The 16,466-nt window shown below is 45.1% G+C and overlaps 2 protein-coding genes across 2 annotated transcripts; one reads left to right on the top strand and one right to left on the bottom strand.

Moving 5' to 3' along the window:
* Nucleotides 1-1,113: 1,113 nt before the first annotated feature.
* LOC120846059 lies at nt 1,114-3,147 on the bottom strand. The gene is made up of 2 exons (XM_040217679.3): nt 2,299-3,147; nt 1,114-1,894 (listed from the first exon to the last, which is right to left on the bottom strand). The coding sequence occupies exons 1-2, from the start codon at nt 3,036-3,038 to the stop codon at nt 1,315-1,317; spliced, it is 1,320 nt and encodes a 439-aa protein (XP_040073613.1). The 5' UTR covers nt 3,039-3,147; the 3' UTR covers nt 1,114-1,314.
* A 4,054-nt stretch (nt 3,148-7,201) lies between these two features.
* Nucleotides 7,202-16,188, top strand: LOC115309310 (signal peptide, CUB and EGF-like domain-containing protein 1). Its single transcript, XM_040217680.1, has 4 exons — nt 7,202-7,281; nt 15,661-15,783; nt 15,907-16,032; nt 16,184-16,188. The coding sequence occupies exons 1-4, from the start codon at nt 7,224-7,226 to the stop codon at nt 16,186-16,188; spliced, it is 312 nt and encodes a 103-aa protein (XP_040073614.1). The 5' UTR covers nt 7,202-7,223.
* Nucleotides 16,189-16,466: the final 278 nt, after the last annotated feature.

Here is a 16,466-nt window from a genome sequence, read left to right as displayed (position 1 = left end):
CAAGTGACTAACTTTAGAACTACACAGATGGGGACGAGAAATAACAATGAGCCAGCGCTTGGCTGACGAAACCGAACGCTGCGTCAGCGTTTGGCTGGAGTTTGTGTTCGGTTGCTTGCGGGGAACGAGGGGCTCTTTTGTTTCTACTCCGGCCTGCATGAAGAATGCAGCATGCAAGGTGCATATGCCCAGCTCGGCACAAAAGCCGAAGTGGGTCAAGCTCGCATTCTCCGACAACTGCTTTCGGGAGAGATCCGGCACCAACGATAAACGTGACTGTTTCGTGTTAGTATTTGTATGTTACACTACCCTGCGCTCTATTGCAGAAAATGAGGCGAACATGACCACAAGGCCTATGGGCATGTCCACAGACGTGTCGGGTAAACACCGAGGTGTGGGGACAACAAATAAGTTGGAGCAATACCACTTAGAAGACAAGGCCTTCGCATGACCTTTGGTTAGTAGATCCCTGACCCGCCCCAAGCGGCAAACAGCCCGAAGCTTGACGAGAGTATGGGTCACGTCGCAACTACGTCTCGTTCGCTGGCGGCCACAGCTGTGTGCGCGCGACTGCAGAGTGCGATAGAGAGCTTCCACAGTTATTTGCAATGTGAAGACAACTACAAGATTGCCTGTATTAGCAGCCTACTAATGTAATTTCTCGCGACACTATTGGTTGCCGGTCTTAGCAGCTTGTTAATGTGAGCTCGTTCTGAGCATGACCACTGAAGCAGGCAATGGAGCAGACGATGGTGCTCATCCGGGCTACCTAAAGGGTGCTAAAGGGATCTACTATTGATTATGTTTAGAGGAGCAAACACGCAGGCCTTGATCTCCTCACCAATAGTACCTAGCAAGTTCCACATCTAGTACTGATAGGCCAGACAGGAATGCAGAGTGGACACAAGTACTATGTTAGTGACTCAAAAGAAAGTTTCAACTCTCTTTTGAGAAGCCTTCGGCCTGGAACTTATGCCCAAACCGTGTCTCGTGCTACCCTGCCAGATGGGGCATCAAAGTTGAAACGTGCACACCTCTACCATCTTCATTCAGACATAAAAAAAAAAGATAAAAACTGAAAAATGGTTGAAATGTTCAAATAAATACTGCGGTTTAACTTCATTTGAGACAACGGGAGGAGGCATCGAAAGAAGTCAGCTCTAAAGCCAAATTTTTTTGGCCCTGAGAAGGGCCTTTGCTGGGGCTCAAAAGGGCCTTTTCTTCTGTGGTGGTGAAGGGGTCTTTGCTCTGCTGGTCCTCAAAAGGGCCTTCGTTCCGGTGGAACTCGAAAGGGCCTTTGCTTCGCTCTTCACTCTAGTGCTGGTGAAGGTAGGCAGCAATGGAGTCCCGGACACTCGAACCATTGCCTGCCACGGCATCCGTGTTGCAGACTGGCTGCTCGTAGAGGCGGGCCTCCGTGCCAACTTCGGTGAGCCACTGGGACTCCACGCCGTCGTTGAAGTGCTCGCAGATGTTATTCAACGTGCAGCAAGCCCGTATAACGAAGCGGGCGTTGTCCACGTCGCACTCCAGCCGCTTCATGATGAAGCGGAACCGTGCCTTGATCCTGCCGAAGGCGTTCTCCACGACCCTACGTGCAGACGAAAGTTGCCGGTTGAACTTCTCCTGCGGAGACTGTCCCGCGACATTCTTGCGTGCGTATGGCTTCAGCATGTTGCACGTCAGAGGAAAGGCTTGGTCGCAGAGAACCAGTGGCGGCACGGCAGTCCCGTTGATGGTGACCATTGGTGTTGTAAACGTTGGCCCTTCCAGAATTTTGGCCAGTGCCGACCTCCGAAAGACATGCGCGTCGTGGCACCGCCCTGGCGTCCCCACGTTGACGTACCGGAACCGGTACCGGTGGTCTACAAGGGCCAGGAGAATGATGCTGTACCTGGAGAAAAAAATACAATGCATGCGTCAGTTTTTCACACATAATACGTGAGGCTTCGGGTTTTCCTAAAGCTGTAGATTCAAAAAGAAAATTTTTACACATTATCAGAGCTAGCACGGCACATTATTGAAAATGACAAGCTAACAATCACCTGCTAGCATCTCGTGTTTCGGTAATGTTTCGTCATTTCCACCTCATTAAACGCGGAATACATTTTAGCGCTGAAAACATGACACAAAGACGAGAATCGGACGCCACAGTGCGATTCTCGTCTTTGTGTCCTTGTGCTTTGAGCGCTAAAATGTATTCCAAGTTCCAAAACGAACTAGCCCAACAATCTACTCTACTGAAATCCATTAAACGCAGCTATTTTTGTTTTGTTTTGTTTTAATTAGTGTACTTACCAGCCCTTGTAGTTGTAGTAGTCGCTGGCGTTGACCTTAGGTGGCGACACGGGGAAGTGGCAGCCGTCCAGCGCGGCTATGCCCTGCGGAAATTCCAGGGCAGCCTGGAACTCGCGGACGTGGTCGGGGAGTTCGGCGGCGGTCATCATCTTGAGCCAGTCGCGCTCCAGCTCGGAAACGACGATGTGGCAGAACTCTTTGTAATTATCGTTGACCGTTGACCGCCCCAGGCCGAACAAGTGGGCGACGGTCCTGTCTTCCGCGCTAGAACACAGCTTGTAGAGCGCAGCTCCAACTCGTTTCTCGACCGATATAGTGGGGCGCATAGGGGTGACCTGGCGCTCCATGTGGGGCCGACAAACGTCCACGATGTACCGAAAGGTCGCCGGCATCACCCGGAAAGCCTGCTTGAAGTGGCTCTCCGGCAGGTTCGGTAGCGTCTCCTCAAACCATCGTTCACCCCGAAAGTACGCTTGGACGCTCCGCGGCATGGTCGTTTCTCCTGCTGTCGCTGCAGCGATGACCAGGCTGTTTGCAAGAAGCCTTTCCTCGAGGAAATCAGCTTCTCGTCGGGCAGACTGAACGTCGGAGCTGATCGACGTCAAAGCCTCCGTGATCGACGACAAAGAACTATTCAGCGATGCTAAACCACTTTCATGGTGGTTGCGCAGGCACACCAGGAACGCGACACGAGACGCAGGGTCCATCGTAGCCGGATCAACATCGGGAGGAAGATCCATCGAAGGAACAAACTGGGGCAACTGCGTTGAAACTCGAGCGCGAGCACGACGCCGAACTGAACAGGGCAAAAGCGTAAAGAACGGGAAGGAGTGCGCGCACTGAGCAACAGGACCGAGCAAGGGAACCTGGCAACGCCCCTCCGAGCGAGCGGGCGACGCTCAGGGTTGCCGCTAATTGCCAAAAAACCACTGTGCATGGGCATAAAGCAGACATTGTTGTAATCACTCGACTAAACTCGTCATTTTGTTTTTTTTAATATTTTGTTTGCTTTAGAAAAACTTTAAAAAAATATTTATATCGCGGAAATATTATCTTTCAGGCGTGAACGTGCTTTATGCGTTTGAACGAGCTGCGGGAGTTCAATCGCTGTAAACATCCTCCAAATGACATTTACTTGTGCCGTCTGGCACGGCAGAACGTAAAGGTCATTTGAAAATCCTGAAGGCCTTTGGCGTAAAGGTCCTTTTAGGTGCCCGTCTGGCAGGGGTATGACACTGCACACTGCGTTTTCGCCTTTTATACTCATCGTTTTGAAGGTGTAGATATTCTCAATGGTCATCTTAGAAATAAATAATGTCATAAGCGTGTCAATTTTTTTCTCACTGATGCCATCGATGGGAAGATATTTTTAACGGCACAGGGGTAAAAAGTGAACGTTCACGCTGTCGTTTTTTTGCGACAGCCAATAAAACAACACGCTGCACTCCGGTTCCTAGCAGCCGTGTGTTTACTTCCCCACAAAGGACGTCCTAGGGTGGCGCGAGAGACGCCAGTTTTTCTATCATAATATTTTTTTTTTTTTTTGTGATATTCGTGTGTGGCGGCAGTGATCGTCGTGAATTAACTTCTGTTAGGGGGATATTCACTCCTCAGCTGAAAGAGAGTGTTTTGTACGGTTAGCTAGTTCGAAAACGGAGCACTGGGTGTTTCGAAGTGATCCCTTTCTGACCCATGGTCAGTTTAATATTTTTACGGTTACCCTGATTCGTCAAAATCTCATGAATTTGGCAACGTTAAGAGGACTAGAAAATACACATTCGAAATTAAAGCGCGTTTAGAGCTCGATCTAATCATCTCGGGTTCAATTTAATCTAAATAAATTGCACGAACGCCGTTTTGGCCAGAGAAAGGGACTAAATAGCCTAAGGTGGTTAAAAACATGTGTCCTTTGGCAGCCACGTGTAGATCCCGGAAACGTCGTGTACGAAAATCAAAAAGAAAAAGCGAGAACAGGGGCAGGTAGGTTTTGGGGGCTCGGCTACAAGCCGACTGTCGAGTAAAAACTATCCGGCTATAGCACAAAGCAACTTTGACTAGCGCCAAATATGTCGTTCTGTGTCATTTTCTTCAATGCTAATATTCCAAATGGAAATACACTGGCGTGCTTCGGTTCCGTCATATTTCAAGCATGTTCAGTCATTCCCTGAAAGCCCAATCGCTTCGGGGAGAGGACAAACAGGGCATTCCAGACGACAGTTTCATTGGTCACTATACGATCGGAGCTACTTTTCAGCGTTCCGACATGACTATCTGCCGATCGATCAATGGCACCATAATCGCTGAAGCGGGCTTATTAAACTCTTGAAAAGCAGAATGTCAACCGCCGACCGCACACCTATGTGTACGGTTGGAGGTGTTCAAAATATTGCTAGAATGGATCCAAGTTACTCAGGCGGATCATGTCATCTGACAAGACGGAGGAGCAACGCTGGACGCAGATAGATATTCGAACGCCAGCGTATATATTATCTTGACCCTGAGTGAGATGCAGTAAGTTTTGGAACACGGCCCTAATCTCGCCTCGCGGCTACATCACTGGTACGCGAACACACATAGAGACATCGACGACGATATTCTAGACTTCGTTCGCAACGCACAACACTGCAATGGAGATGTTGGTGACTCACGGGAATACATAATCGCGTTTATTGTCTGATGGCATTCGGTAACACGAAACAGATAGAAACGTAGCGCAGGAGACTAGACGTTACTTGGCAGAAAAACCTGTCTGACTTGGACGCAAAGTTGCGGAGACGGCCATTTTAGCCTTGTGTATGCGTAGCACCGCTGCCACTGCTTTGGAATTTCGCGGGTTCTAAAGGCTTCGTTTGCTCATTTGGCAAAATTAGCGGTAAAAGTGTCGATGAACCGAGCTGCTCTGTGTGTTTGAACTGGGAGACTGAATTACAGGCAGCCTTCGTTACCGTTGACGCTCAGTCAGCTCAATGGCGTTTATTAAAATAACGTGTACGATGTGCCCCAAAAACGAAACCGAAAAAAAGGTGAGGCCGGAAGGAAGAATTTTCCTGCCGTCTGTCTAGAGAAGGAGAAAACAGCTAGTTTCTCTCTTCCTCTCGTATCTCCTTGAAAGAGCGTCAGTTGATGAAAAAAAACAAACAAAAAAAAAAACGCCGTTGTTATTTTTTTTTAGATTGTAACTCCGCTAACAGTACCCGATATGGTGGATACTTGGGCTAGTTGTGTATAGTACCCGATATGTAGAGTAATTATGTATAGTACCCGATATTCCACCGACACATTTGCACATGCGTTGTATCGTTATCGGGTATCGTTATTGGATCGAGGTATCGGAACAATCTACTAGAACTCCTTAATGTGCCAATGCTGACTGTTGGGCGAGTCCGTGCTGAATCTTTGAAAACTTGTCGGCCCTTATATATGGCTTGCACTCACGTCACATCAGCGGTTATTTCAGGGGCCTTGCTACTGAGCGAGTGCATTCTGCAGCGTAGATTTCGCTTATTCGGACTTGTTTTTCTCGGCAAGAACAAGTATAAATGACCACGAGCAGCACGCGATAACGTCGCGTGTAAGTCATGTATAGACACGGACAAAACGAAAGAAGAAGACAACACAATGCGCTAGCGCGCGTGTGTATGAAGGCACTCTACAATGCGCTACTTTGTACTGTTCAATAGTCAAAAATGTGCGATATTTTATGTAGAGCTAAACAGTGTGAACAAACCTTAAAGGGTAACTGCAAAGAAAAAAAGGCGTATTTTTAAACGGCCTAATTGGAACAAGCATGTCACAAAACAATTTTTCCGCGAACAAAAAAATATTCTACAGCAATATTTATTGCGCGAGACTGATTTTAGTTTGCGGCTATTTCGTCCGTTTTAAATCGCGCGCCACAAAGCTGGTATTATACGTCATGGAGTGGCTGTTATGCGTCCAGGAGTGACATATTACAGCCAGTCCGCGCGCGTCGAAAGAGCGGGAATTTCAAATGTGGAGAAGTTGTGATCCCGACTAAATTACGTCCTGTGGCGTAAATATTGCTAGAAAAAAAATTGTTTTTTCGTGGGAGATTTGTTTTGTGACATGTTTGTCTCAATTAGGCTGTGGGAGGCATAATCACAGCAATTCTTGCTCCAGAACGCCGTCTGACGGCGGCCCCTGGTGCCTGCTCCAAGGCGCAGAAGAGGCGCACGTCCCGGTCTGGTGATTAGGTTTGTAAGAGGAAAATCGGTCGCCGATAAATGTAATTTCGTTGTTTCTTTCATGATGCTTAGAGCCCGTTGAGGCAGTTGTCACTATAAAATGATGATCTTGGAATCGAAACGAGTGTCCTCTTAAGCCGCGATCGCACTGCTAATACATCATACAAAACAAGGCCTGCAGAACCTGTCTTGATGTGTCTCATTTCTTGTACGATGGTCCTCTCATATTGGTCATGCAAAATAACTCCCTGCAGAACATGTTCGAAGTATACATCTTGCATGAAGCACACATGGTTAGAACATGCCTGAGGCGTGACGACAGATATTTATGTCATCGTCATCATGTCTGCAGAGAAACTCCGTGACTTCTGTACGATGGATGAGCCTTGAGACTACGAGGTTGAGTTCTTGGTGACTGAATCACCCGGGCTCGTTTGTTTGCTTTCTTCGTATCTAGATGGTACCGGAGGGACGACTGCCACGGAGGTGATTCGAGCCCCGGAGGTACCGAGGACAACGCCCTATCCTTACTGCGAGAAGAGGAGCTTAGCGTTGGACGTACGTCGTCGCTCTGCCGAAGAAAGGCGCAGCCAATTCGACAGCTTCTTTGGTTGTCAGCTTCCGCCCGCCCCGCGCAATGGTTTTGCGATTCTGAGGAGAAATAAGAATCGACTTGTGTTTTTCTGCGAACGCGGCTTCAGGCCCACGTCTGCCAAACCCATGACCTGCAACGGAAGTGTGTGGAACGGGACGCCGCCCAGATGTCTCAACGGCACAGGTGAGATATATACCGTTTCGAAAGCAACTTCTCCGTTGCTCCGTTTTTACTGAATGTCACTTTGTATCAATGTGTACGGAACACTGATCCGTCCACACTTATGGCTGGTTCACACACTTGCGACTGCTTGCGACCCAGCGTGTAACGACCCCTAGCGATATCTTATCACGAGAGAGCACACCGGCACACGAACACCACGTGTGAGCTCACCATGGAGCTGTATTTCCCTAGAGCGTATGTTTTGCAGTATTTCCGAGATGAAACGTACGTACTACCGTGAGAAATGCTCGTCTATAACGTCGTCGGAAGAGTATCAGCCTAGTAGTGGAGGCATGTGGCGTAAAGAAATAGAAAGTACACAGAAATCACGACTAATCCATGGCTACCCGATAGTTGGCGTCGGTGTGTCCTCTCAAAACAGAGATCACAAAGGATCGTATCACACTCGGTCGTAAGCAGTCGCAATTGCGCGAACGAGCCTTTAAAATTCTTCGCTGCCACGGGTACCTTCGGCCTTTCATCACTAAAAAGGCTTCGAATGTATCCTTCCAAAACCGCTCTGCACGCTTCGTCCTAACCAACCATCGCCGCGTGCGAGCCTATAGGTATTCCACGGAAAACTCTTTAGGTCGGCCGGTTCTACTGCACAGACCCAAAATCCCTTCATTTGTTTCTTTCTTTTTTTTCGTAGAATGTTTAAACAACGTGCTTTACCCTAAAATAATAAAGCCGTCATTTACGTCTCTTTCCGCATCGATCGTCTTCATGAGATGGGTATTCCCAATTCTAAAAGCGTTCTCTCTTTGGTGTTCTTTTATACTCCGAACGTCAATTGCTCGGAACCACCTCCCCGCTTCGATTGCTAACATTGCCGATGTATTTTTTTTTTTTTGCTTTTTTTGTTTAAGAATTCACTTATTAATACGTCCTTCGCAATTGCTCTCTAATAAGACTGCCCAATTTTAATATAAATAAATAAATTAACGATGCACCCTCGATACAAGCCGAGGTCACACTCCTGATACATCATGCAAAGGACAGTCAGTAAACACTGAGGCGGGTTTGTTTCTTGCATGACCGTTTTCGAACATTGGTCATACGAAAACGCTCAACAAACATGATCCACGTATCCTACATACAGGGTGTTTCACGAAAGTGACAAATTCTATATTGCGAAAACTACGCATAGCAGCAAAAAAAAAAAAAAAAAAAGGCTTGTGTCGTTTTATTTAGGACCCTATTTAGGAAAATTATTAAAGTTCGGGATACTTAAGTTGCGAATTATTTTCGCGTAAATAATGTTTTCAATATTGAGTTTAAGAGCACGGTTTCAATTAGAATCTTCCTGAAAATCATGGAAAAACACAAAATCAACAAATTGCAGAACGATAGAAGGCACGCGACGTATTCTATGGCTTTCTGAAAAACCTTACAACTTTTACGGGTTTTTAAGTTTCGGTTTGCAATCGGAGCACTTCTCGGTACCGAGGGCACCGCGCCCCGTGGAGAAATAGTGCAACCAGCCTCTGCTGCGTTGCGCGTGGACAGCGCAGCAGAGGTTGGTTGCACTATTTCTCCACAGGTGCGGTGCCGTCGGTGCCGTGAAGTGCTCCGATCGCAAACCAAAACTTAAAAACACGTCAAAGTTGTTAGGTTTTTTCAGAAAGCCATAAAATACGTCCCTTCTATTGTTCTGTAATGTGTTGATTTAGTGCTTTTCGATGATGCTCAGCAAGGTGCTAATCGAAACCATGCCCTTAAACTCAATATTGAAAAACATTATTTACGCGAAAATAATTAGCAACCTAAGTAGTCCGAGCTTTAATAATTTTCCTAAATAGGCCCCTGGCCTAGGACCAAACCAAACCAGCCTTTGTTTGGTGCAATGCGTAGTTTTCGCAATATCGAATTTATCCACCTTTCGTGAAACACCCTGTATATATGACGCAAGCATGCTTCGAATATACTTGAGTCGTGTGTGCAAATATTTCGGTCATCATGTCTGCGGCGAATACCGTGGATGGATGTTAATGGCTATACCCTTTGTACCGGGCGGTAGCTTGAGCCACCTAGCGTAAATCTAAAAAGACCGTCTTTTGTATGATGTATTAGCAATCGGACTGCAGCTTAAGGCTCTTAACAGCAGACTTAAAAGAATTTAGAAAAAAAAAGCTCCTTACACTAAAAGAGTGATTCCTCTCTGGGTTAGCTTTATCGGTCGCGCGCCGCCGCGAAAGTAAGGACGCGGGTTAACATAAACTTTAGTAAAAAAAGAAAACAAAAAAAAAAACAATTTTTTTTAATGCAAAATGAAGGCAGTATGAATGAACGTGTTTTCACGGCTTCACTTTTCCCAATGCCTGTACGTTCGGCGAAGTACAGTTTGACGCATTTAACTATTGTTCTGGTAAATTCATTGACTTGTGCCTTCTTTCTAAATTGAAAGACTCTCATCAAGATGACGTTTCACTTGAGACGCTTCGTCCTAACCCCTGTGGAAGCGGCTACGGCGGTTGCGCACATATGTGCCTGTACGGTCCCGATCACCGCCATACATGCATATGCCAAAGCGGTTTTCTTAAAAATGGAACAAAATGTATCGGTGCGTATATTTTTTTTTTCCTCCGAAACCTTCTTAAGCGAAATATTAGCTGGGTACATTTATTTCTTGTATGAGCAAGCCAAGCTACTCGACAGCCTTGCGCCCACAAACAAGCCTAACTTTACAATCTAAAAAAAGAAAAAAACTCCCTGTGCGATTATTTTATTCTTAAACCAAACGGGAAGCCGGATGTCATGTTGAGAACATCTTTTGAAACCACCTATACCCGTTTCCACCTCAAGAAAAAAGGAAGTTTTGCTCCATGTTCCTACGCCGCGTGAAGAAGTTCTCACAAAATTTGGTCGTCGGAGGAAGAAGCGATGCTTTTGGCGTTTGAAACGTGCACCTCTTGATAAGAGAACACATATCTAATCTAAAATACACCTACATATGTCTCAATTCTCAGCGTAACGAGGGAAATTAGTATTGCTCCGCGAGGAGCCGAACTTTTTTTACTGGGTGATGATTCCACGTCAGTTCATGCAATGATGGTCCGGGTCATAATTTAGATATTTTTGTTAAAAATATATATGAAAGCCATGTTCTTGGGAGGAACATTCAGCTAGATATGAACGCCGTAACATTTTTTTTCGCTGAGAAATAAAATAGAGAAGCTTGAGGCGTGGAAATTGAGAAGATTTCACAATGCTAGTTTGCACAGTCGTCATTTCCTTATCGAACCTTTCACGGCACCATAACTTTTTTAATAGGTTTTACAAAGGTTATACAACACATACATAAAAAATTAAAAATATCCATAAAATATTTCAATGCAAACAAAACTATCAAACATGGCACAAAACGCGTTTTAGAGACATATTCACAATTTTTTTGCAAATAAACCATCTTTCATAATACTTCACAAAACATATCAAAATGCGCGTATTTAAATATTATTTACGAATATATAAAGATAATATGCCCCCCCCCTTAAACATATTTTTGTTATCAACGCGGAAATTCGGCTGATTTCTCAAAATGTGGCAAGATTGGGCGTCGATATTTAAAAAAATCCATCTTTTATTTTCTTTAAACTCCCCTTGGCACTTTGCAGTGACTTGAACTAACCTGTGATGGCAAAAGATTGAGTAACATATGACCTCCAAGCGGGAAAAGCTACTACAAACCTTCACTCGGAGCGAGCCGACGTCTTCGTCATAGCGGCTTTGTCGCACAGCACCAAACGTTTGGGCGTTAGTTATGGCATGTATTTTATATTATTAAAATTCTTTTTTTATACGCGGTGAGTATTAGTGACGTGAAAAGAAGCTTTGAGCTGGAATGCCATTAATTAGCTTACAATTCACAGGAATAAAACGGCCCCACTCTGCAAATTCGCTACCTATGCATCATACATAAGCTTAAAACTTTCAGTTGCGCGAATGGCCATGTATACATCTGGCCTCTCGGCATATGATGACTTTCACAGATGAGTTTCCTGGATTTCTTTGACAGGTTTTACGGTGGTCCACTTTGCTTGCTTCACCGCACGAAACTCTCGAACTCTAAGACAGTTGTGAGCACTGCGCAGAGTGGTTTGACGCGTTTTGCGAAGTGCTGAAGGCATGTAGTTCCCATCAGGAACGCAAGCGATTGTACGTGCTTCTGCCACCAATCATCCGGAAGAAAACAATATTGCGTCTGGTGTCGGGTGCGACGGCCTACATGATTGATCAAACATGAAAACTGAAGCGCAAAGGTGGTGTTTGGGCAACCCCTGATCCCTACATGGGGAAAAAGGCGAATGCCGAAGACGTGGGGGTTGCAATTGAGTACTACACACGCGACGACCTCGCATGCTCTGTTCAAAGCCCCGACAAAAAGGACGTCGTCAAAGCCATGATCAACGACATGTTCAAAGTCGTAAAAAGGTTTATGACCCGCTCTATTAAGGAAGCTTACCAGCTGTTTAGGAAGGACCATCCCCAACCCGAACTAGGCATCTCCAAATTTTATTCCCTACGACCAAAATGGGTAAAAAAAAAAGTCCCGAGCACGAGGTGTGCGCATGCATATATTGCGTCAATTTTCAGTTGCTTTTAACGGCAATAACAAATGCCCCAAAGAAGACATTTACTGAAGACGACCTCAAGCGCATCTACCTCTTCTGCGCTCCACAAAACGATTGCTTTCTGCGCCGTTGCGAAAAGTGCCCAAAAACGCAGAGCATCTCGCTGCAGTCGCTTCATCTCGACGAAGACCAAGAGATCTGTTTCGCGTTATGGGACGCTGGCGCTCTCGTCAAAAAGGTTATGGACACTTCTGCCTTCCTGCGGCAATAGGAGAGCGAAATGTATATGAGGCATTCTTACATCCTTGACCTTGAACGAAGCCTGATACATGACACAAGAACCGCCTTACCACCCAAGGCAGTGATGTTCCACTTCGATTTTGCGGAAAAATAGACAGTACTCTTTCCAACCGAAGTGCAGAGTTTTCATTGAAAAAAAAACTCAAGTGTCTCTCTCCACAAGTGTGGTTACGTCCACGCAAGGCACGCAAAGCTTTGCCGTTGTCACCGATGGTACACGAAACATGACACAGCTCACGCTCTTCTAGCCACATAGGCCATAAAAGAGTATGTTAATGTTCATTTCCCAGTCTTTTTTTAAATAATTTTTGTATCAGACGGAGCGGCGGCGCATTTCAAGAATCGCTTTCAATTCCACGAATTGTCTCGGAAGCCGCACTCTTCGGCAAGATGGATCTTTTCAGCCACTGGACACGGAGAAAGCGCTTGTGATGAAGTAGGTGGAAGAACCAACGCTCACCAAGTTGAGATCTTCGCTCAACTCAACGATTGCCACCGCTAAAGACTTTGTGGAAGTGCTACGTAAGAAAGTAACAAATGTCTGCATGTTCCACCTGTCTGTGGAACGGGTTCGAGAGTTTCGTGCGGTAAAGCAAGCAGAGTGTACCACCATTAAACCTGTGAGAAGAATCCAGGCTTCTCATCTGTGGAAGTCATCATATGCCGAGAGGCCGGATGTATATATGGCCACTCGCATAACTGAGAGTTTTAAGCTTATCTATGCATAGTTAGCGAATTCGCACAGTGGGGCCGTTTTGTTCATATGAATTGTAAGCTAATTAATGGTATTCAAGCTCAAAGTCCATTTTCGCGTCACTAATACTCAGCCCTTATGAAAAAAAGAATTTTAATAATATAAAATACATGCCATAACTAACGCTCAAAACGTTTGGTGCTGTGCGGCAAAGCCGCTATGACAAAGACGTCGGCTCGCTCCGAGTGAAGGTTTGTCGTAGCTTTTCCCGCTTGGAGGTCATATGTTACTCAATCTTTTGCCATCACAGGTTAGTTCAAGTCACTGTAAAGTGCCAAGGAGAGTTTAAAGAAAATAAAAGATGGAGTTTTTAAATATCGACGCCCAATCTTGCCACATTTTGAGAAATCAGCCGAATTTCCGCGTTGATAACAAAAATATGTTTAAGGGTGGGCATATTATATTTATATATTCGTAAAGAATATTTAAATACGCGCATTTTGATATGTTTTGTGAAGTATTATGAAAGATGGTTTATTTGCAAAAAAATTGTGAATATGTCTCTAAAACGCGTTTTTGTGCCATGTTTGATATTTTTGTTTGCATTGAAATATTTTATGGATATTTTTAATTTTCTATGTATGTGTTGTATAACCTTTGTAAAACCTATTAAGAAAGTTATGGTGCTGTGAAAGGTTCGATAAGGAAATGACGACTGTGCAAAGTAGCATTGTGAAATCTTCTCAATTTCCACGCCTTAAGCTTCTCTATTTCATATCTCAGCGAAAAAAATTGTTACGGCGTTCATATCTAGCTGAATGTGCCTCCCAAAAACATGGCTTTCATATATATTTTTAAGAAAAATATCTAAAATATGACCCGGACCATCATTGCATGAATTGACGTGGAATCACCCAATGGTTCTTGAGGTGAAAACGGGTATAGTGTACAAACGGTTTGGTTTGAAAGCTCGTTATCTCCGCAGGCACAATGAGCTCGACCTTTCTCCTGTGCAATGTGCCTCATATACCGGACTACTGTCCCCACCTAGTAATTTGCAGGAGCAAATTTTAAGTAAAACTATATATATTGTAAGGATGCACGCTGGTATGAGCTCGCTCCCTGGTGTCTTGCTGAACGCAGAAACGCTAACAAATAATAGCAAAGGCTGGCGATGAGCGAGATGATCGCTGTAATTATTACTTTTAACTTAATATATCTACTACGACCATCCGGGAGCAAGCTAATAAACCGATGTGCAGACGACTACAATCCGGTATAAGGCATAGGAAATCCGGGGGCGCCACTTTTACTCTATTTTTAATAGTTTACCACCTTCGACTCAAGTTCCGCCGCAAATAGACATCAAACTCTTTCGTATATTACGTTCCCTTGGCTAATTTTGGGGATGTCTGGAATCTGAATTTTGCAAGGTGCATGAAAGGTCAGTCCACATTGAGAAAAAACAAATGTCCGCTTTATTAACGCGCAAAGAAGCATGTTTCTACAGGAATCATAATTAGCATAAACTGTCTTTCGCAATGCCCATCACGTCTCGTCATTATAATAGATCTTGGAAAAAAAAATCGCCGTTTAGGACGTACCTCTAGATACTCGGTACCGCGTTAAATTTCAACTTTTAAACGTGTATGGTCCGCGTACCGTAGCGGTACCTTCGCAGGTCTTGTTTTCCAGTCAGACTCGTTTTGGTGTCCCTGTCATTTTTCTGTCGCTTTCAGTTGGAATCTATTTGATTGGCCACCGCGTACTCTACGGGGGAAGAGCCACGCTCAGACGTCTTTTTTAAGGTGTAATGCATCTCAACGTACGCAGCACCGATTTTTAAAGGGGTCGTGAAACGATTTTTTAACTTTCGCTAAATGCAACTTAGAATCACTCGCTCACGTTAGTAACTGAATAAACTTCTTTTAGTTTTTTTTATTTCTAGGCAAGGGCAGTCGAAAAAAAAACATTCAAGAAATATGAGCACCTTTCATCCCCTCATCTCGGAGTCAGAACAAGCGACCACGTGACCTGGTGCCTATCCTATGCCGCCAACGTTAGCCATAGCCGCGCACTGGAGTTGCAAGTGTAGAAAGCGTTTGCTGAAATCCAGGTATTGTTAGAGTCAGGCTATTGTCATCACCGCAGTGGTTGGACACGAGCCACCACGCGAGTGTCCGTCGACGCATTCATTATTTGTTACGAGCCGAAGTCCAGTGCTCACGAAGTTCTCGTGTCCAATACATGAGTCGCGCTGGACTGTCGTCAGGCAGGCGATTTCGATCGCGCAAATACATCGATAAGCTTCGCGAAGGAAAGACTCAAAGAAACAGTCCCTTTTGATCCTCGCAACTTGACCGCGACGAACAAGATTCTGAATCAGTGGCGGTCTGTGCGAGTACATACTTTGGCCAAACTAGGGCCAGCACACATCTGCAAAGTCAGAAACACTCGAAGCCGATATCGTTTCATAACCCCTTAAGCTTATACTCCGGGTGAAACCTGAAGGCGACGAGCGTGTAAACGACTTTAGTTTCGCCGGCTCAATGTTTCCCGAATTCTGCGAACTGTGGTTTCTTTTAATACTTCGGGAGTATGAAATTTCGCGGATGAAGGGGGTTGTGTGCTGTGTATTTGTTACCGCAGTAAAACATCCTAGCGTGTTCTATTTTTCGCGATATTATTGAAGTCGCGAAAATCAGGTACCCGTGAAAATAAAGTCGTTTACAGTACGCAAGTGTGACCGTTTTTGTTTTAAATACTTTAAAGACAGAGACGAGTGTGCTGAAGGAAGACGCTATTGTGACGAGGGTTGCGTCAATACTCCTGGAAGTTACCGCTGTCAGTGCCCGGATGGTTACGACCTCGGTAGGGACCACAAGTCGTGCTTAGGTGAGAGCGCTATCTCTTCTCCGAAACCTTTTTTTTAACCCCGAAGGTCACCGACACCGTGGAAATTTAATGTGTAAAAGAAAGTGACGTCCGTCATTTGTTCGAATTTTCTTCGTCGTCCAGATATTGACGAATGTCAGGCCAATAACGGTGGGTGCCAGGAAGAATGCATTAATCACATTGGTTCCTTCAGCTGTCGCTGCAAGTCACCCGCCTATTCACTGACTGCGAACGGAAAGACGTGCGTCGGTAAGTGAGCAGATATTAAAGAAGATTTTGTATTATTTATCCATGCCGCGTGACTCAAACGTGACTGCGGTAAATGGTACTCGAAGGTAAAGTGTTCCGACAGACTCTGTAAGCATTTTCCTCTTAACATCGTGGCACTTTTTTCCTTCAGGATGAGCATTTTCTTCTCTTTAACTGTTTGTTCTTAGGGTAGCTTTCTGATGTAAGGTTCTGTCACTTTGTCCCCATGTCAGGCAAAGATGGCGTCCTTGAAGCAAGAAGCGAAGAGGGACAGTGGTCCTGTATCTATTTGCGTTGTGGAACGAAACTTCCTTTGAACTCTTCTAGAGCTGCTTGCATATTTTATCTGCCGGACGGATATAAGGCGGCGATAGAAAATCGTGAAGTATATTACTCAAGTAGGGACAGAACGAGCGGGTTGGTATGGATAGTTA

This window comes from Ixodes scapularis, unplaced genomic scaffold, assembly GCF_016920785.2.
Source record: "Ixodes scapularis isolate PalLabHiFi unplaced genomic scaffold, ASM1692078v2 PGA_scaffold13__105_contigs__length_92229423, whole genome shotgun sequence".
Lineage (NCBI taxonomy): Eukaryota > Metazoa > Arthropoda > Arachnida > Ixodida > Ixodidae > Ixodes > Ixodes scapularis.
The sequence above is the reverse complement of the archived record's forward strand: the minus strand, read 5'-3'. Positions and strand labels throughout refer to the sequence as shown.

Coding starts and splice junctions, on each gene's coding strand:
- LOC120846059 (XM_040217679.3), bottom strand. CDS start 3,038: ATGGATCTTCCTCCCGATGTTGATCCGGCTACGATGGACCCTGCGTCT. Junction 1,895..2,298: donor TACTACAACTACAAGGGCTG/GTAAGTACACTA, acceptor TTTTTTCTCCAG/GTACAGCATCATTCTCCTGG.
- LOC115309310 (XM_040217680.1), top strand. CDS start 7,224: ATGACCTGCAACGGAAGTGTGTGGAACGGGACGCCGCCCAGATGTCTC. Junction 7,282..15,660: donor CAGATGTCTCAACGGCACAG/GTGAGATATATA, acceptor AATACTTTAAAG/ACAGAGACGAGTGTGCTGAA. Junction 15,784..15,906: donor GGACCACAAGTCGTGCTTAG/GTGAGAGCGCTA, acceptor TTCGTCGTCCAG/ATATTGACGAATGTCAGGCC.